General features: G+C 34.5%; 1 protein-coding gene across 4 annotated transcripts in view; it reads left to right on the top strand.

The window, feature by feature from the left end:
* CWC27 (CWC27 spliceosome associated cyclophilin) overlaps window positions 1–21,553 on the top strand; it is a 249,514-nt gene that overhangs the window by 100,367 nt on the left and 127,594 nt on the right. For all 4 annotated transcript variants that reach the window (XM_082383187.1, XM_082383188.1, XM_082383189.1 and 1 more), the window contains one exon: window positions 20,305–20,408. In XM_082383187.1, the coding sequence (XP_082239313.1) occupies window positions 20,305–20,408 (104 nt within the window). The remainder of the gene's footprint in view (window positions 1–20,304; window positions 20,409–21,553) is intronic.

Here is a 21,553-nt window from a genome sequence, read left to right on the forward strand (position 1 = left end):
ACTTAAGGCTTACAATGTGCTGAAGCAGTAAAAAGCACTTTACAATTATCTCATTTATTCTTCACAACATCCTTATAAAGTAAGTACTATTATTATTCTCATTTCCAGATGAGGAAATTGAGGCTTAGAAAACTTAAGTTACCTACCCCAGGTCATACAGCTAGAGTGTGACTGACCTAGAATTTAAATCCCAGCAGCCTGACTCTAGAGCCTACACTTTTGATAGGAATGGAGTTCAATCTATAGATCAATATGAAGAGTATTGCTATCTTAATATTAAGTCTTCGGATACATGAATATGGGAAGTTTTCCCAATTATTTATGTCTTCTTTAATTTCTTTGAACAATGTTCTCTAGTTTTCAGTATACAAGCCTTGTACTTCTTTTGTTAAATTTATTCCTTAGTAATCTATTTTTGATGCTACTATAAATGGAATTTTTACCTTATTTTCATTTTGCAATAGTTCATTGCTAATATATAGAAATATAATAGATTTTTGTATATTGATTGTATCCTGCAATCCTGCAGAGCTTGTTTATTAGTTCTAATATTATTTTTTGGATTCCTTATGATTTTCTACATGAAATCATGTCACCTCCAATTTGGCTGTCTTTTATTTCTTTTTCTTTCTTAATTGTAATGGCTAAATCTCCAATACAATATTGAATAGAAGTGGCAAGAGCAAATAATATAGTGTTGTTCCTGATCTTAGGGGAAGGCATTCAGCCTTTAACCTTTAGCTATGATGTTAGCTGTGAGTTTTATGTAGACACTATCAGGTTGAAGATGTTCCCTTATATTTCTAGTTAAGTGTTTTTATCCTGAAAGGGTTTTGGATTTTTCAAATGCCTTTTCTGCATTTATTAAGATTAAAATATGGGTTTTGTCTTTTATTCCATTGATATGGCATATTAAATTAATTGGTTTTTAGATGTTAAACCAACCTTGCGTTCCTGGGATAAATCTCACTTAATCATGGTTATAATTATATTTATCTGTTACTGGGTTCAGTTTGCTAGTATTTTGTTGAGGATTTTAGATACAGATTTTAGAATCTGTATCCACAAAAGGTTTTGATCTGAAATTTTCTTGTGATAGCTTTGTCTAGTGTTGGTATCAAGGTAATACTGGTCTCACAGAATGAGTTAGGAAGTGTTCCTACCTTTTCTATTTTCAGGAAATGTTTATAAAGAGTTGGTATTAATTCTTCTTTAAATATTTATAAGAATTCACCAATGAAACCATCCTGGGTTTTACTTTGTGGGAAATTTTTCAATTACTAATTCAGTCACTTTACTTGTTATAGGTCTATTCAGATTTTCTATTCTTGTTTTGGTTTCAGTATTTTTTTGTCTTTTTAGGAATTTGTCCATCTCATCTAGGTTATCTAATTTGTTGACGTACAATTGTTCCTAGCATTCCCTTATAATCCTTTTTAATTCTGTAAAGTCAGTAGTGATATCCCCTTTTTCATTTCTGATTTCAATAATTTGAGGTTTTTCTCTTTGTTCCCTTGGTCAATCTAGCTAATGGTTTGTCAATTTTGTTGATCTTTTCAGGAACCAACTTTTGGATTAGACGATTTTCTCTATTTTTTTATCCTCTATTTCATTAATTTCTGCTGTGGTCTTTATCATTTCCTTCCTTCTGCTTGATTTAGTTTTGGTTTGCTTTTCTTTTTCCAGTTCTATATTATTGATTTGACATCTTTTTTAATATGGTCATTTACAACTGTAAATTTCTCTCCGAATGTTGTTTTAGCTGCATCCCACAAGTTTAGGTATGTTGTATTTTCATTTCCATTAATCTCAAAGTACTTTAATTTCCCTGGGACTTATTTGATTCATTGGTTGCTTAGGAGTGTGTTGTTTAATTTCCATATATTTGTGAATTTCCAAAATTTCTCTCTGTTATTGATTCCTAATTTCATTCCATGTGTTTGGAGAACATACTTTGTATGATTTCACTTCTTTAACTTAACTACATTGAGGCTTGTTTCATGGCCTAGCATATGTTCTATCCTGAGAACGTTTTATATACACTTGAGAAAAATGTGTATTCTGCTCTTGTTGGGTGAAGTGTTCTATAGATAAGAGCCCATACCTTTGGTCACTCACTACAAGACATGAGAAGGTTTGTAGGAAAAATCTATGACACTTTTGCTTTGACATTTCTACTGAAGTACTTTATAAACATTTCAGAAACCTAAGGATTATGGATAAGTAGAATTTAGTAGCTTCTAGCAAAGAAGGGAAACACTTTGGGTTAGTCTGAAGAATGGAAGAAAAAGAGAATCAACATTTGTTGAAAATTACCAGCAATACTATGAGCATTACTCCTTTTTACATATGAGGAAGCAGCCTTGGGAATTTTGTATAAACTTTCCTAATGTCACACAGCTCTTGAGTTTTTGAGTCAGGATTTGAACCCACGTATTTCTGACTGCAAAGCTTCTGAACTTATCATATAGAACTTACAGATGGGAATACATGTGAAACTTGCTTTTGGTATTATTGCTGTTTTTGTTGTAAATAGATATAGTTTCAAGAGATAGTCAGTGTGAATTTGCACTTTAACAAGAATAAGTTTCTATTTTATTAGCACACTTTTCATGTGGATGTTGACAGGAGATGAAATCTCCTAATAAAGCAGTCAGTGATTTATCATTAACTTATTCCTAACAGCTGGGAGAGCAGAGCTAATCAGAATCTGAACCATGTGGTAAGATCACAGAGTCCAAGTTTATAGACTAAATCAAGGGTCCTGATTTTTTTTATCAAGAAAATGTTGTTAGGCATTAGGACAGACCTCCAGTGTGAATTATAAGGAATTACCCTGCAAATCAATGGGACATGAGAAAGTAATCTCCGCCATAATATTCCAGCACTTTTTAAGTAGACTTGATGTGTGAAGTGTGAACCATACTCCACTGAATGACAGCGATCCCACATGAAGATTCCTATAGCATAGTGAGAGTAGGAGGTTATTTTTAATGCAGAACATTAGGACTTACCTCTAACCCTAACCTCCTCTCACCCAGAGCTAGGGAAGCTCCTCAAAGGGAGAGGAGGAGGAAAGTACTTTAGGAGATGTCTCCAGAACCTATTTGTTATGGTTCTTTGTTCTGTTTTTGACATTAGTTTTAGACCTTCACTGCTATGTCACATGCCAGATTTGTGTCCTTTTGAACCAGTAGTAGTATTATAGTGCCAGTTCTGGATGCACATCATAAAACCAGAGGGCAGTAACATCCATAAAGCTAATGGTAATGTTGAAAATTCATCAAGAAATTACCAAGACTCTAGAAGACTACTCTCCCCACCCCAAATTTATTACCCGCTTTTAAACCACATACTAGAAAAGTCATTCTGAAAACTCTCCATGTTAACTGCAACAGTGAAGGAGCATTAAGCATGTAGAGGGACACCTGTGTTCCTCTGGCCCCTAGAAAATTGTTTATTGAGGACCTTACTTGAGAGCAAAATTATGTGTACATACTTATCCACCATTTCCCAGTTGCCTCTGAAATTTTTTAGTGATCCCAACTATAGATACTGAAGTTTGATCAAATGTAAAGTAACTCATTCTGTTTGGCAGCTGGCCTAGGTTTATTTTCAAAGCTAAGCTAATATTAACAAAATTTGATTTGCATATGTGACATTTCTTTGAGCCATTTGTTCTCAAAGTGTGGTCTTCAGACCAGCAGCATCAGCTTCCCCAGGGACTTGTTGTAAATGGAAATCTCAGACCCCACCTCAAACTTATGGAAGCAGGAAGCCAGGGAGTAGAGACCAGCATCTCTTTTAACAAAGCCCTCAGGTGATTCTGATGTACGCTAACGTTTTAGAACCACTATATTCCATTGAAAATACTTTCCACCTGCCCCCAGTGTTATCTTAAGTGGTGTTTAAGCTCTATGTCCAGTCAGACTCTTTTGGTGTTGAGGGTGCAAAATGGTTGAAATATGTCATTTTTATTCTCCCAGGTTTATAGTTGTAGTTTTAGTTATAGTACACTATCTTCCAGGTAAGCTGAAATGTTACCTCATTTGCTTTGCTGTTTCTTGCCTCATTATCTTTGCATATATCATTCCCTCTATCCAATTCCCCACAGCATTCCTTCTGTCCAGTCTTCACTTGTAAAAATAAAACCCCTTTAGAGTTTGATGTGAGGTCTAAATGAGATAGCATATATGGATGTACTTATTAGCATAGCACTTGGAACATATTTGGAATAGACAAAAAGATAAAAGTAACTGTGCATTCTGATCATATTATTTTACTGATTATAATTTTTTAATCAATTTACTCCATAAGAGAAAATTTTAGTTTATTGACAAAATTAAGGACAAATACTGAATCTTGCCACACATCTCATATTAGTTTAATGAAAAGCAGTAGGGGTACATGAAGGCCAAATGTGCACCTTATTCTATAAAATGGTGGCTTTTATTCATGAATCATGAATCAAGCCTAAATTAAGAACTCATGTAAATATAAATAAAGCATCTTTTCCATTTAGACTGAGCTAGTTTGGATTTCACATTAGCTAAATTAAAAATATGTTTTTATTAGGTGCAAGTAGTTTCCAAAGTGCTTTTCCTGGCTCACATCTTGTCCTTATTTTCTTGAAGGATTGCTCTAGCACAGTTCAAGCAAAATTTTTGGTCCTGTTTGTCTGCCAGGTGGTAACAGAGTAGGAAACCCACAGAGAGGTTAAGTCTATACAGACTTGCAGAAAAGAAAAACTGGCCTTTTCTGCAGCAGTAGCCTGGGAATGAGTCGGCCCTTGCATCCAGTCACTAATGCTCTGAGGATGCCACTTGTTTTCAGCTAAATACCAGCTAGGGTTTTGGATGTAGAGAATCTGCAGATTAATTTAGAGCACACAACGTAAGTGAGAGTTTTTACAAAAGTCAGGAAGCCCAAATTGATAGCCCCTGCTGTGGCTCAGTGCCTATTGTATCCATAATACTTTCATGCTGTACTGTGTATGTTATGTACCTAGAGAGGAAAGAAAACTAGTGAGGGTTTTTTTCTCTAAATTTAGAGCTTTACTGTTTACTGTTAAAAACATTATAAAATCTTTCCTCTTCTCCCCTTATTGTCTTGTCTCCTTGCTTTTCCCCCCATTCCCTGCCCCCATGGCTCTTAGGATAGGAAAGAAGCTTTAAAAAAATGTAAAGGTCTATGTTCATCCTCCAAAACACCCTCTTAGTGGCATAGTGGCTGTGGAACAAAAGCATATCTCAGTGTAGGTCCCAAAGTTTTTAGTTTTGAGAGGTGAGATCAAATTTGAGCAAAAAGTTTTTGACTAATTTGGGTTTGTGATTTTATCAAATTCGTACATTAAGTTTATTTATACATAGTGACGGAAAATAAAATTACAATGGAAATTTTAAGAAACCTTTTCTTAAAGTCTCAGAACTGCCATTGTGATAGTAAACTTAGTACAAATCATAATATACCCTGATAGAATTTGTCTTGCAAATAGGAAAATCTAAACATTGTGTAAGCATTCAAATATGCCACACTCTCTCTTCTCTTCTTGACTAACATACTCTATTAATAAGCTCTAAGACATTTGAGATTATGCAGTGAGACTGTTGTGAAATCAAAAAGTTCTAACAAATGGATTCTTAAATTGGTAAAAATGATGCATGAAGTGTGCTGGACATCAGAGAAGTTTCAGTTGATTAAATTTAACTTCTTAGTTATAATTTTAAATTTTTTTTATTTTAAAGAAGGTCAGGGAAGGAACATTAAATCATAATACTTACCAAAGATATTCAGGGAAAATTATTAAAAATATTCCCCCTGAAAAAGAAACTTTTCTTTTTCTAAACAGAAATAGGTTTATCTTTAGAATCAGCATTGAGAGTTTATAAAATCATTAAGTCACATGGTATTACACTCTACAGAGCTAATCATTGTTTTCATTCGGTAAACTTACTTTCAAATCTTTCTCTGTTTTTGTTTTTGTGTGTTGGCATGCACACACAAACACATGGTTTTATATAAATTGAATGATACTTTGTCTCTATTATGTAATCTATATTTTATAGTGTAATTATTTTAAATAGATATTTCCCATTTTTAACGGTGTTATAATAAACAGCCAGCACATTCTTTTTTTTGCACTTGTCCAGGTGCTTGAACACTTTGCAGTCCTTAGGATGAATGCCTGGAATTGCTGAGCTCAGGGTACATACATTTAGTATTGATACATGTTGTCAGTGATTAAGAGAAAGGAATTATTTTTTAGTGTTAAATGTACTTTTTTCACCTACCAGAATGAAGAAAAATTGCCACGCTAGGCAATTTAGAAGAAAAATTAGCGCCACCAGCAATTTAGTTCAATTTGACATATTTACTGAATACTGAATACTGCTTATGTGTCAGATTCTGTGCTAGTTATTAGGGTTGTAAAAGTGAAGTGATTTGGACTTCCCTGGTGGTGCAGTGATTAAGAATCCTCCTGCCAATGCAGGGGACACGGGTTCGAGGCCTGGTCTGGGAAGATCTCACATGCCCCAGAGCAACTAAGCCTGTGCACCACAACTACTGAGCCTGCGCTCTAGAGCCTGCGAGCCACAACTAGTGAGCCCGTGTGCCACAACTACTGAAGCCCACATGCCTAGAGCCCGTGCTTCGCAACAAGAGAAACCACCGCAATGAGAAGCCCGCACACCGCAACAAAGCGTTAGCCCCTGCTCACCGCAACTAAAGCCCCCATGCAGCAACGAAGACCCAATGCAGCCAAAAATAAATAAATAAGTAAATTTATTTAAAAAAAAAAAAAAGTGAAGTGACTCAGTTTTATTGGACTAATGGAGATTACAAAGAAGTAACAGGCAGTTAAAATATGATATGGTAAGTGTGACAGTAAGGATAAATATAGGGAGCTTGTGTACCAGTATCAGGAGTTCAGAAGTCTTTGTGGGGAAAGTGACATGAAAGCTGAGATCTGAGGATAAATGTATGTGGAGGAAGGATGTAAGAGGGACGAATATTTTAGGCCATGAGGAGTAGGTGTCAAAGATTATGACACGTTCTACGAACTAATAGGATTTTAGAATATGTGGAATGCACAAAGGGAGTGAGGCACCAGAGCTAGAGCTGAATAATAAAACAGATCTGAAATCATGAAAAACCTTGTAGTGGAGTTAATGAATATGGACTTTGAGAATTAAGGGGTGCTGTGTAGCAAGGAAGCAATGAGATCAAATTTGAACTTTAAAAAATTATCCTGGCTCTAGTTCGGAGAGTGATTTGAAGTCAAGCAAACCACAGCCCCAAGGTCAAAAGGATATGGTGAGCTTGATTTAGGAAGGCATCTGTACCAGAAGAGTACAAGCTTGCCAATTATACAAGGCAGTAAGGAAGGGCAATTTTCAAAGTCAGGTAAGCAAAAGCATCATTTATCTAATGGTTCTTCTCTCCTGAAAAAACACACAAAGTACTTCCCGGAGGACTTGGGAACTCCCACCCATGCAGTGAGGAGAGTCTGAACTTAGGGTTAGAAAAACAGGGTACATTAGTAATATCATCATCATCGTGGTCATCATCATCACCACCACCATCATCTTATAGTTATTATCAGAAAGGCTACACTTAGGTGTACTTGATTATAGACCTAAAACAGAGTGACTCATTCTTGAGTGTAATAGAAGCTCATAATATACTTTTTGTCTTCATCATAAATGGTTCAGGAGGCATGTGAAGTGGGCTTGTAGATGAAGGAGGGCCCTCAACATCTCTGCATGCATTGGATAAGAAAGGCAGGGACAGTAGTCCCTAAACTTAAAATGTGAAAAGTTTCAGTGATTTAAGAGGAACATCTACATGCAACTCCATTTGTAAAACACTGTATAAAACTTAATGGTTCTCTAGAAGCCAATTTATATAATTCTAATCCATACTGATAAAAGTCTAGATGAATGCCAGAAAAACTTTTGCCTCAATTTCTTTTCCTTATATAATCCATACCATGTACTGTACTTAAAATCATTTGTTTATGTTTTCTTTCTTTTACATAATGTTGAAATCATTTTGATGTCATGAAAGCAAACTTAACAAGGCAAGAATACTGTGAGAAGTAGTAAATCTTTAATAAATAATTTACATAATGCTTTTCTGTCACTGAGTAACTACGACCTTCACAAAAACGACCTCATCCTTTTTAGGTAGACATTATTTTATCTGATGTCATTTTCTTAGTGATTTTTATCCTATGTGCTACATTTGAGATGTCTTTCTTCTCACAAAATTTCTCCTCTTTCCTAGCTCCCACACCTCCCTCTGGTGGTTTCCAGGATTAGTATTCTGATACCATTTCTCCTTTAATTTATGCCTATTTTTATTTAGCATATACTACAGAGCATACTCACAGTGTCAGATACTGTGATAAATGTAGCTCACTAAATTTTCTTTAGTGACTTTAGTTTTTTGTAAAAACGATGCCATAAAAAATTAAGGCAGTATATCCGAGAGAGAAGAAAATAGGAAACCCAAAATGAAAACTCAACTGAAAACATCCAGAAATAACTATCATTAACAGTAAGTGAACATTATTCCAACCATCTCTTGAACTCAGGACCAGAGAGAAGTACTGGGGTAAAAGAGATGGTGGTGAACAATGAATTCATTTAAATAGAAAACTAAGACTGTACAATTGTGAAAATTTTGTGCATAGATGCTGTGGACATTGACAATTTAAAAACACTAATATAACCCAAATTGGAAAATGAAGGAAGGAAAAGGTGGAAAAAATGTCAAGTGTACTAATTTCCTCAACCTTTAGGGCAGTTTAATCAGTATAAACGAAAAATAAATCATGTAGTTTCAAAAAGTGACTCCATTCTCTTAATATTTTCATAACATTTTTTCATAAAATGGAGAAATTTCTTAGGAAACCTCTTGAGACAAAGAAACATAAAAATTAGAAATTTCTTGGTCTACTTCCATTTAGTATTTTTGTGTTACATTCAAGTAAAATAAAATATAATATTCTCTTTTAATAAAATTATCTGTTTAACCTTGCTTTTCTCTCTTCTTGGATCACTAAGAGATGTGAGGACACAGGGCAAACCGCTGCCCCCCAAGATGGAGGGACAGACAGGTGAATACAGGGAGTTTAGTTTATCTGAGGACAAGCAGAAATTGCATGGGAACCAGTGCTGGGATAGGAAACCTGAACTATAATTGACAAGTTGCTGGACGCTCAGTGTGGCTAAGTTTGAGAGTTAAAAACTCCAGGGACACCCGGTCATAGGGGGGAGCCCCACAATATTGTGAGATTTACCTCTGAGAGCCTAACTAGCTTCTCACAGTAAATCTCACAGAAATAAATCCCCTACTACTTCCTTCAGGGGGAGAGGAAAAGGAACCATTTTGACTTATGCCAGAGCACTCTGTTCTTTTTGTTTTCCTTCAGGGGAAACCAGTTACCCAGAGCTCAACCTGCTGTGGGTTATCAGAGCTTAATGGACCTGGGAGAAGGGAAATAACCAACTTCAGCTGGCTCTAACCCTCCATGTTGGAGAATTGAAACACCCAAATGCAGCCCATTCTAACCATCCTGCCCCCACCTAAGGGAGGAGAAAAAACCTGAGAAACATTTGTGAAGTTCACAGCCCAGAGGCATAGTATCACTAAAAGACTTGAGGCCTAATCATAGGACCATAGGACACATCCCCTTTCCCCATACCTCACTACCACATTACTAAAGTCCTATTTACAGCAGTACCTTTTACCAGTACATAATATCTGGCTATCAAGAAAAAATTATAAGGCATACCAAAAGGCAAAACACAATTTGAAGAGATAAAGCAAACATCAGAACCAGACATGGCAGGGGTGTTGAAATTATTAGACTGGGAATTTGAAACAACTATGATTAATATGCTAAGGGCTCTAATGGATAAAGTAGACAGCATGAAAGAACAGATAGGCAGTGTTAGCAGAGACATGAAAATCTTAAGAAAGAAGCAAAAGAAATGCTACAGATCAAAAACACTGTAAGAGAAATGAAGAATGCCTTTGATGGGCTTATTAGCAGACTGGACTCAGAGGAAAGAATCTCTGAGCTAGAGGATATTTCAATAGAATCCTTAAAAACTGAAAAGTGGAGAACAAAGACTGAACAAACAGAACAGAACTTCCAAGGACTGCGGAACAATTACAAAAGGTGTAACATACACATGTTGGGAATACTGTACTTCTCTTAATGAGACCTAATGACCATACACATTTTTTGACAGTCACATCACAGTGTTGACTCAGATTGTGCTGTCAACTAAATGCCTCACTGTCTTTTTCTTTCTTGCTGCTGCTATTACTCCTCCTACCTCCTGGACCCATTCATATACCCTCTACCTGTAATTGGTTTGTCTTCTACTTTATATTCAATGCAGCATCATATGCCAAAATATGGTAAGGACCTAGTGTACAGTATCTTAGTAGAAATATATCTCAAAACTAACTTTGACCTGTTATTTAGCATTCTCGGAATAGTTGCATTAGTAAGGACTAATTCATAATCATTTTTGCTTAAGCAGCCAGGCATTATTTGTTCTCTGCTTTAATGGCTGTAATGAAAGACATCATTTATGTCTTATGTTGCATAAGTCCATGACTACTTTATTCTCACAATATGGCAGTCTACTTTCTCTGTCAAAGAAAAAGGTGAACTTAATTTGAAGTGATTTATCCTTATTAATTTCTGCTGGTTGTTTTATGGTGCTCTGCATTTTGACTATGATATGTCTACATTTGGATTTTCCTTTTGTTTATCCTGCTTGAATTTATTGAGCTTCCTGAATCTGAAGACTAATGTTTTTTATCAGTTTTGGAAAATTCTCAGACATTATTGTCTCCATTTCATTCTCTCTATTTTCTCTTTCTGCAATTCCACTTATACATGTGGTGGACCTTCTCACTCTGTCTTCCATGTCTTTTAATCTCTCATAGTTGTTGATGTTTTTCTCTCTGTGTTTTGCATCCTGTGTTATGCGTGTTTTCATATATGCATGTTTTTAGTGAGCTAAGCTATGCATTTTTTCAGATATGCATGTTTTTAGTGAGCTAAGCTATGCATTTAAAGGTTTTTTTTTTTTTTTAATGTACTTTATTCAGCACTCCTAGGTATTTATAAGAGAGTTTTTGGGTTTTACCTGGTATGCTGCCTTACTGGAATTGGAAATCTCATTTGTTTTTCATATTGAGTTAATATCATTTTGTAAAGTTGGATTATGGAATAGACATATGGCTAAAGACCGAATTTCTGCCACAACAGATTTACTCCACTTCTGTCAAATATCAACTAAGCCAAGTTCTTGCTGTGAAATAACATGTTTGATTCAGAACTTATTACTTGGTGTTTAGAGAAAATAACAATATCACCTATGGTTATCATGGATATTTTATGGTTTGGTGCAGGATTTACTCTTTAGTCTGTTTTGGAAAAGACAATAAGATTTTCTAAGATTTGAAGGAGGTCTTGCAAAGATTAATGACAATCTATATCAAACGTCTCAACTTTTTATTTAAAAATAAATGTGATCTTCCATATGAAAGGAGTAAGATTGTAACTCTAAAGGCCAGATGCAGGTGCATTTAAATTCTTCCTTCTTTTCAAATTTCAGTGTACTTATGGATAGGGATTGTGTACTTATGGATAGGGATTATAGTCTTTCTTTTCCTACATATTGATGTAACAATATAAAGGACATGTGGAACATTATCTCTCATATTAAATTTTATCTCCTGATAGATGCTTCCAAGATCACTTAGATAAAATAATATAGGTTCTCTGTTAATCTTCCTCTTAGAAATTATAAATGTGTATATATATATATATATATATATATATATATATATATACATATATATATATATATATATACATTTCCTTGTTGACTTATTTACTCCTTACCTTCTCAACTAGACTATAATGAATGAAAATAAGCAATTCCATTCCAAGTGTTTAGTGACCAGAATTAAGGTATAAGAATTTTGTAATTTGTAGGGTTTTTTTTCTACTGTTATATTTCTTATTTTCATAGTATATGATATTTAATCCAAGCAGTACATCAAACAGAAAAACTTATCGGTAAGATTTGAAATCGATGCATCCATGAGAAAAATGGAAGGGTTTGCCTTTTTGATCTCTTTAGTTAGCCTGAGGTCTCATTTTGTCAGTAATTGATTCTGTAAATAGTAAGAATAGAAGTAGTGTTGGTGCTGGAGAGAACGATAATGATAATAATAGAAGAAGCAAACTCATGTTGAGCACATATTTGGGCCAAGCACCATGTTAAGTACACTAAGTAATTTCCATGGAATCATGTTTCTTCCTTACAACCTTACTTTTATTCTCATTTCAAGATGAGAAAACAGACTTAGATTGGTTAACTTAGTTGTCTAAGACCATACTGCTAATAATAGGTAGAACAGAGTTTGAACACACAAATCAGGGGTTCCATGATTTAATTTGTTTTTTTATTTCCTGTATATATTTTCAAAATTAATGTATAAACTATAGCATATTGAAATACTTTCCTGATACATGTTTAACCTGCATCTCTGCTCCTGCTGATGATACCATACTAAAAATCGTGCCATACATTTTTAGTTTTAATACTTATGATGGGCTTTTATTACGGCTATTTTATGATTTCATCAACAGCCAAGCTGTTGTTTCATTACAAACAGATTTGGTATCTTTGTGATTAAAGCGACAGACTAAAAACCATGAAGGCTGTACTGTTTGGCTTGCAATCATTTCCATGTGTTATGAATTCTTATCAGATGTTGGGAAATAGCAGGCTTAAGCTAACTGCAAGTACTACATCCATGGTCCAAGAAGCAGTGATCTGTAATGGACATGTGTTTAGCTGTCAGCTTGCTTAACAAAGTCTCTAAGCAAATTCATTTACCATCGTATGTATTAAGGAGATATGTATACATAGTCCATTTCATTTTTGTAGATTAAAGTTCTCTTCAAAAGCATGTCAAATACTCAGGTCTTGATAACTTTACCTTTTTTTCTTTTTGAAGGTGAATGTTAGAGGAAGTCAGTGTTTGAGTTCACCACCCTTATATTAAGATAATATTTCTCATGCCATAAGAAAAAAGAACAGATATAACTCAAAATTTTCCTAAGGCACATTCCTGGAAACTGGAGAAAATGAGAAAAGCATCTGGGAAAAAATAAAAACTGACTGAAAATCATGCAGGATACTTGTCACTGACATTTTAAATCCTCAATCTCAAGTTGAAAAGCTGTACGATTAAAAAAAAAATTGCAAGATTTTTAACTTTTATAAAGTACTATAAACAGTCCGATAAAAATATAAATATACTGTAGGTATAAAAACTTTCCTGCGTAGTTACTTATTCATAGTGTCTTCTGTTGTTCAGCTTAAAAATAAGGTACTCAAGTCTAAATGTACTTTTCATTCAGTGGGTAGTAAGCACATTAAGTGAAAAACTGCATAAAGAATTAGGATGTCTGTATCATATTTACAGTATTGTTAGTGACTTAGGCAATATTGAAAAAAAAACTGTTACCATCTCTATACTTCAACTTCTTTGTGTCTAAGGTGAAGACTATATTCAGCATCTCGCCATTTCCTTAGATTATGGACTTTAAGATCCTAAATCCAGAGGACTTGAAATAGAATGATCTGCAGAGTATAATCACTTTTTACATTTATAATTGTGATTATGCATTTTAGAAATATTAATTTACACCTTCCTCAGACTGTTCTTAGGTGATGATAAAACTGAGGCAAAGGAGGATTAGTTGCTTTCCTGTGACCATATAATGATGTTGGGTCTAGGTGTTCTGATAAACATGTCTCCTTTTTTTATACAAAAGTTGTATTTACTCTTTTGGAATGGACATTGGCCATAAGAAGATAAAACAACCCATCAATGAGATTAGAGTATGTACCTTTAATAGTATAGTAACTAGTATCATTTTACTTAAAATGATTGATTTTTATTTAAAGTTTTAATTCTTTAAATTGCTTATGTAATTTAATAGTCATGAGTTGGTTGTAGTATATTTTATTTAAAAAAAAAAAACTGCCTTCTAAGCACCTAATAGTGCTCTTAACTCATTTTAATCCTTAATCTTTGCATCAGCTTTGTTATAATAATAGGCTGAATATAGTCAGAATTTACAGATGAAAAAACTGAGGTACAGTGAGCTTGAAAACTTTGCCCCAAAGCTGTGCTCTAGTGCCACTTTCTCCATGAAGCCTTGAAAAATGAGGAAGACTTTAATTGGCAGTAATAGGGAGAAAAGACAATTTTAGGTAATGGACATGGCATGAACAAAGGCATGTATGTGCTGAAGCTCAAAGTTTGCCAAGGTAATTATGACTAGTGTGTTTTGGCTGAAATTTAGAGTAACCGTAGACGATACTGTGATAGATAAAGTTGAAAAAGCAGTTTGAAGGTAGCTCGTAAGAGGGACTTGAATGCTTGGGAAAGAAATTAGTGCACAATTCAATAGGACTTAGGGAGTTAAAAAGATTAGGGAGTAGAATTGTAGGATTTGGCCTAAGTGTGCAAAATGAATGGAAGAAAGGTCAGACCAGAAGCACGTAGACCAAGTAGGAGACTGTGGTCATAGTGAAGTCACGAAAGCCTAAACGGCTGTCACTAACCACAGAAAGGAAGAGGCTTTGTAAAGGAGGAAGAATGTGGCTACTGAATAGCTGTAGAGAGTAAGAGAGCAGTACTAGAAGATGGGCCTGACGACCAGCGTTCTGGTGGCTTATCAAAGAAAGGAGAGAGAAAATGAGGTGGTGTTTTTTGAGTAGCCAAAATGATCAATCTGACTTGGTAAATTTGATGCATTTGTGGGATACTAATTGAAGTATCCATCTGGCAGTTGGAAATGTGAATTTAAGCTTGAAAGTGGAAATGTGTAAAGAGCATAGGCTAACGATCTGGCTTTTACACTTTGACTGCATTAAGAAAATAGAATTGAAATCCTGAACATGGATGAAATTTCTAAAGAAGAGAAGAAAAAAAGAGAGGGTTGAGACTAGGCTACTAAGAAGCACCTAAATTTGAGAAGCAGGAGGTGGAAGAGTAAAAGCCAGTGGAAACAGAGAAAGAATATCCAAAAGGTAGAACGAGATCAAGCATGGCACTAGGTCTGAGGTTGCAAAAGGTTAGAGGTCAGGGGTCAACAAAGTTGGATTCTTCTGAAGGTCTAAGTTATGATCTAAAGGGAAGCCACTGAAGTTTGTGAAGAAGGTACTTCTTCTAGGACAGCAGTTTAAGGAATGTGTGGGTTACTGGTAAGGTATTAAAATAGGTGGATAGTGGATACAATGAAGACAAGAGCCACTGAGAAATTGGTTGTAAAAAAAAAAAAAAGAAATGGACGCTCAAAGATGTGGAAAAAAATGGAAGGACAACATTCTCACCTGGGCTCCTCACAAATACCTAGCATTTAGACTTTGCCCCAGGCTCTCTTCCTAGCTCTATCTTTTGTTTCTAGTCCCCGTCCCCCTTTAAGTCATCTATGGTATAGCATAATGTTTTAACATGCACCCAATGTTTTGCCATCTCCCGTCTTTAAGACACACTGCTTGGATGCCTTTCATTGTATCTCCTCTTGGCCAACTTCTACTCATCTTTCGGGGTCCACTGCAAATGCCTCCTCTATGAAGCCATCCCTTATTTGGTGTATAGTATTCTTTCCTCAGAATTTCAAAATGCTTCAGTCATTTCTTTGTCATGGCAGTTATTGCTTTCTATTATGTACTGTTATTATTATTTATGTACATGATTTATCTCTCTCCTTGGAATTTAGGCTCCTTGGAGACTTTCTCAAGGTTTCAGTTATACCATAATGAAAAGAGCATAGACTTAGAATTCAGACAATCTCATTTTCAGTTTCTAGCTCTTTCACTTTCTGATAGATTGTGTGACTTCAGGCTTAGTATTTAAGCTCCTTAAGCCTCAGCCTTCTTCCCTATAAAATGCCTATATCACAGGTTATTGAGAAGATTAAGTGGTAAGGGAGGTAACTGATTTGAAGAACCTAACAAAGTTAGATTCCTTTCCCTCCTTATTCATCTTGATTTCTGTGTCATCACTCAGAATGGTACAGTACAGATATTAGATGCTCCAGAAATTGCTGAATGAATTAGTAATTTCTTTGCTATTACTAAGTATATAAAGGCTACTATAGTTTCTAGGCTCCTGATATTTTACTGGGATGATGTTTTTAAGGAATTCTTTTTTTCATTGGAAGAGAGTATACTACAGATTTACCAGATTAAAAATATATACAATGCAGAATTATTTGATGGATAATGGTGACATCATACAAACCATGTTAAAATTCAAATGAATCCAAATTAGAGACCTACCTATTAGGAAAAAATTAATTAGCTTAGAGTTAATAGTAGCTTATAGAAGCTATTTCTTTTACCGTACAAGTAGAAACTAGGTTTTGAGGGAGCCAAAAAGATGCTTCCTAGACTCAAGCAAGCCCATAGTTTGTATGATTGCTTTGTAAGCAGTATAAGGTGACATATACTCCAGGCTTACAATTTTCATTCTCATTTTAACAGATTCAAATATATTCTATTACCAATGGATAAAATTATATTCCAGAGAATGTAAGATTGGGAACCCTAAAACTGGACTGTGATCTAAAGACTAGGTTAAAAACTTGCACTTCATTCCAAGAGTTATGGATTCCACAAGTACTAACAAATGGTGTTGTTTGAATAATCTGAAAGATTTTGACAATGTTGTAAATTTTTAATTACTTGAAAAATTCAGTATAATGAAAACGTACTTTAATAATCTGTAAAGACCTAAACCTTCTCTGTCTCACTTTGTCTTTTTTGAGTTCTTATTCATCATTGTTCAGTTTGTATATTATTATGGCTACTTCAATAGTGTATCTAAATCTTTTACTATTTAAGGATAAATTTTTAGAAGCTGGCATTACACATTCATTGCCCTTTTTAAAAATTACAAACAGGGTTGATCTCCATATGGAGTAGAGGTAACATTTGTTTATAATAAATAATATAATAAGGAAATATTCCTACTTGACAAACAGCCCTTAACTGTAGTACTGTTTCGAACATAAGATCTGAATAATAATAGCCATCATCATTTGTTGAACATGTATTGAATGCCCAATATTTCAGGTACCTTACTCTGATTTTATAGTTGAGGAAGCTGAGACTCAGAGAAGTTAAATAACTGTTGTTAGGTCTCCCAGACAATAAGTAATGGAGTTGGCTTTTAAGTCAGGACTTTCTGAACCCTAAGTTAATCTTTTTAATGACTGTGCTCTACTGACTCTACAATAGTTATACTCTCATTGCCTCTCATTCTTTGCATACTTCAGATCACTCTAATAACTAGTTTTGTTCAGCCATCATGTAGCATTTCTTCTTCAACTTTCAAAATAATCTTCCCCTCAAGGCCTAATCTTCAGAAAATATCATCTGAGTTTCCTGAATTACTTACCAAAGTAAACATTTTTTAAACTAGTATAATAAAAAGATAAGGGTATTTAGTGGATGGAGCAAAGATGTGGTTGCTACTCTCTGTTTTCACATAACGTCAAGAGATAGGAAGTAATTACATTTATCAGAGAAATAGATCCTGAGAGCCTAAACTAGGCATTGATGATGAGAGTCAAGAGGAGCAGTTACATGTGAGAGAGATTGGAAGATGACATACCTCTACGGTGATTCAGTGAAAGGGAGGGTGAACAGTCCCAGGGGAAGTTCAGAGTTTGGTCATTAGGAGGAAAATGGTTTCACGGTCAAATAGGGACTTCAGGAGAAAGGACAGATTTGGCCAGGAAGGAGATGGCTTGGAGTTTTGACATAGAGAGTTTGTAATTCTTGTGACATCTAGCCTCAAGCATCCATCTGGATCTAAGCCCTTGACATGTGGCTAGTTTGAATTGAGATGTCCTGTAAGTGTTAAATATACACTGCATTTGGAAGAGTTAGTACCCAAAAAAAGAATGTAAAATATTAATATTCCCATATTGGTTGCATGTTGAAATAATAATATCTTGGATATTTTGAGTTATTGAGTTAAATAAAATATGTTTTTAAAATTAATTTAACCCATTTCTTTTCACCATTTTTTTTTTAATGTGGCTGCTAGGAAACTTAAAATTGTATATGTGTCTTACCTTATATTTCTGTTGGACAGCACTAATGTACACAGAGATTTGTAATAGATAGTTAGAAATGTAGGGCAAAATGTCTAGATTTGGAAATAACCCATTATAAAAGTGATAGCTTATGTTATAAGATTAGATAAAAATGCTGGCGTACAGGGTATAGAAATGAGAAAGATGCCAACAATTATAGGATGAGAAGAGAAAGAGTAATTCAGAGGAGAATTAGAGAATCAAGACTCTAAAGTGGTACACAGTCTGATAGAATTTCAGAAAGAAGTAGTTCTTATCATTGAATGATAGAAAGGCCAAAGAGGAAGAGGAGGACTGAGAAAAGGACATTGAATTTGATTGATATAGAAGCAGTTTCAATAGAGTATAAGAAGGATAGATTGCAAGAGATTAAGAAGTTAGAGGTTGATGAATTAGACTCTGTATATAAACTATTCTTTCAAGCGAGGAGTTCACTTGTAAAGATAGCAATCTCTTGATTGGAGCAGAGTACAGGGAAATTTGAGCATGCTGTTGGCTGAATGAAAGGATTAGTGAAGTAGGAGTGCTTGAAGTTATAAGAAAGAGAAGATAATTTCTATAGTAAGGTCCTAATGCATTGGGTCCCAAACCTGAGTTCATGTTGGAGTCACCTGGGTAACTTGTCACAGGAGCAAATTCCTAGGCAACATCTCACATCTAAAGAAATAATATTTTCTGGAGTTGTGTCTCCCCAAACATGTTTTAACAAGTTCTTCTAGGTGATTATGATGTATCCATCAGGCCAAACAAATCAAGAAAATTAAGGGTTCCAGTGAGGACATCAGTGAAATGACTGACCATAGCATCCAGAATGGATAGAGAGATGACTGGGTTAGAATAAGACTGGTGGACTGTGAACTACGATTAAGGAGTTGGCTTTCATTATTAAAAGAGTGAGCATAAGTTTAGTAGGAATGAAAGGCTGAGAAAGCTAAAAACATAGTGGATTTTGATCAGAGAGGGAAGTTTCAGAATTGAGGACCTTGGAGGCCAAGCTGTGTGTGTTTGATAGGGAAAAAAGGTGAAAAGAACTGAGTCATGCACATTGCAAGACCTATCAGTTTGGTGACTCTAATACAGGACAGAAGTAAAAAAGTATGAGATTTGGGGTTTAGGAGGAAGCACTAAAGGCTGAATCAGTAGGGAACTATTTAGACTTAGGATTTTGCTAAACCTTGATTACCTTTAGAGAACATTCCAGAATGGGGTGCCTCCTTGGGCTACCGTGTTCTTAGTCTCCGTGACCCACTCTAGCTTGTGGAAAATAGAGTGGGTGCCTGACATTCACAAATGTAAAATGCATAGTTTTAACTATTCACAAATGACCCTCAGGGTTAATGACATGGACAGTTAATAATTTTTTCCAAGGCTTGAATTTGAATCTCCTGCCCTAAAAGTGGCCTGTAGAAACCAATCACTTAACAAGTGACTTACAGTGAAGCCAACAACTTACATCTCCATTTGCCTTTAATATATGATTGTATTAATTATCAAAATACCTCAGCCCGATAGGTTTCACAGGAGAGGAAATTATTTGGCAAATTGTGATATAAATGGGTTCAAAATTAATTGAGTTAAAAAAGATTAGCACTGCTCCTAGCATATAATAATTGCTTAATAAATGGTAGTTATTGGTGCCAGTTCAGGAATTCAACAAGTTTCGAAGCCAAATGTTTTTGTGTATGCCCAGGTTTAATGAATAGTATTTATATTAAAAAGTTTGTTTTGATTTGGAATCTCCATGAATTATTAAACTGAAACTAGAATGTTAAATTTGCAAGTAAATTAGAGGGAGAACAATAGTTCATTTATCACTTACCAACTGTTTGATATATTTGAAGGGGGCTATATTTCATAGTAACTCATATTATATTGCTATTATAAAAATCACAACTTTTAATATATCTTTTAAGTATGTTTCCATACCACAAATACACATACACAGAAACAAAATGAATTACATTATTCACTTTGTTTTTCTTAGAGATTTAGTGTACCTGACAACTAGATTTAGTTGTTTCTGCTAAACAACTTTCTCTTTTGGTCTATTATATACTCATATAATTGTTTTTGCTTTATAGGGAAGAGCTCAGAAAAGAAGCAAGACAATTAAAGCGGGAACTCTTAGCAGCAAAACAAAAGAAAGTGGAAAATGCAGCAAAACAAGCAGAACAAAGAAGTGAAGGTAAGGGCAGTTATCAAGCTTATATTTTCACTTGGTACTTATTCTCTCTTCCTGAGTTGAGTTTTGTTGTTGTTGTTTAATGCTTTCTTTGGCCAGTTAGCCAATAAAATTAAGTTTCACTTAGGACTTATGTCTGAGAAGGAAATTCAGTCAAACATGATCGTAACTAGTGTTCCTTAATAAACAGAGTACTTCACATCAAGCAAAACTTAAATGTTGCCATAGCACATATCTAGAAGTACACAGGACAGAATGTCCATTTTTACATTGCATACCCTTTAAAACATTTAAGAAAAGTGTTTAGGCCCTATATATGAGACTTGTATAGACATTATTCATACGTTGGTTTGAATAGTATTAAATACAAATTCTTGTTTTTTGTTTGTTTTTGGTTTTGCTCTTATGTTTAGGTACAGAAAATCTAAAGTATTGATATAACTGATCAAAAGCTGATCAAAATAATATCCTGCTTTTTACACAGGTTAAATATTTCTTTATTGTACTGTGATTTTTTTAATAAAGCTCTAGAATAGCTTCAAAAAAGCTTTTTTACTGAAGATCTTTAGTTTAAAACTGTTTCAGCTATAAAACATGTAATATTCAATTTCCAAAATAACAATTGGAACTCTCGAATCTGTCTTCTTTTTACAATAATAAAATACATTGTAGATTCAGTGAACATGATCAGAAATTTGATTGTTACCTTTAATAATGTACACTAAATTTGGCTTAACAAATTTGCTTTGTGCATATATCTTGTGTAGGCTCATGCTTTTGGAAAGCATGAATATTTTTATCTACTATGTTCTATAACAGTCACTGGAGATATATCAAAGCATAAGATGTAATATCTAGACTTAAAGAATACGTATTCCAATACAGAACAGTGGTACAGCATTTGGCCATAGGCATTATTATTTATTTTAAGTAGCACAAGTAATACCACGTAACTATCTAAAGCTCATAGTTCTTAAGATTATTTGTACCATGTCCCCAGTGACTATTATAGTAAAGGCAGGTACTTGATGTAGAACTTAGAATCACCAAAATATGTTTGAGTGAAACAAATTATTAAAAAGTTAACTCACCAGAATGACACAAATTATAAACGGAATTTGAAGGAAAGGATAGACTTATATGTGACT

This window comes from Balaenoptera borealis, assembly GCF_965194805.1.
Source record: "Balaenoptera borealis genome assembly, chromosome: 2".
NCBI lineage: Eukaryota > Metazoa > Chordata > Mammalia > Artiodactyla > Balaenopteridae > Balaenoptera > Balaenoptera borealis.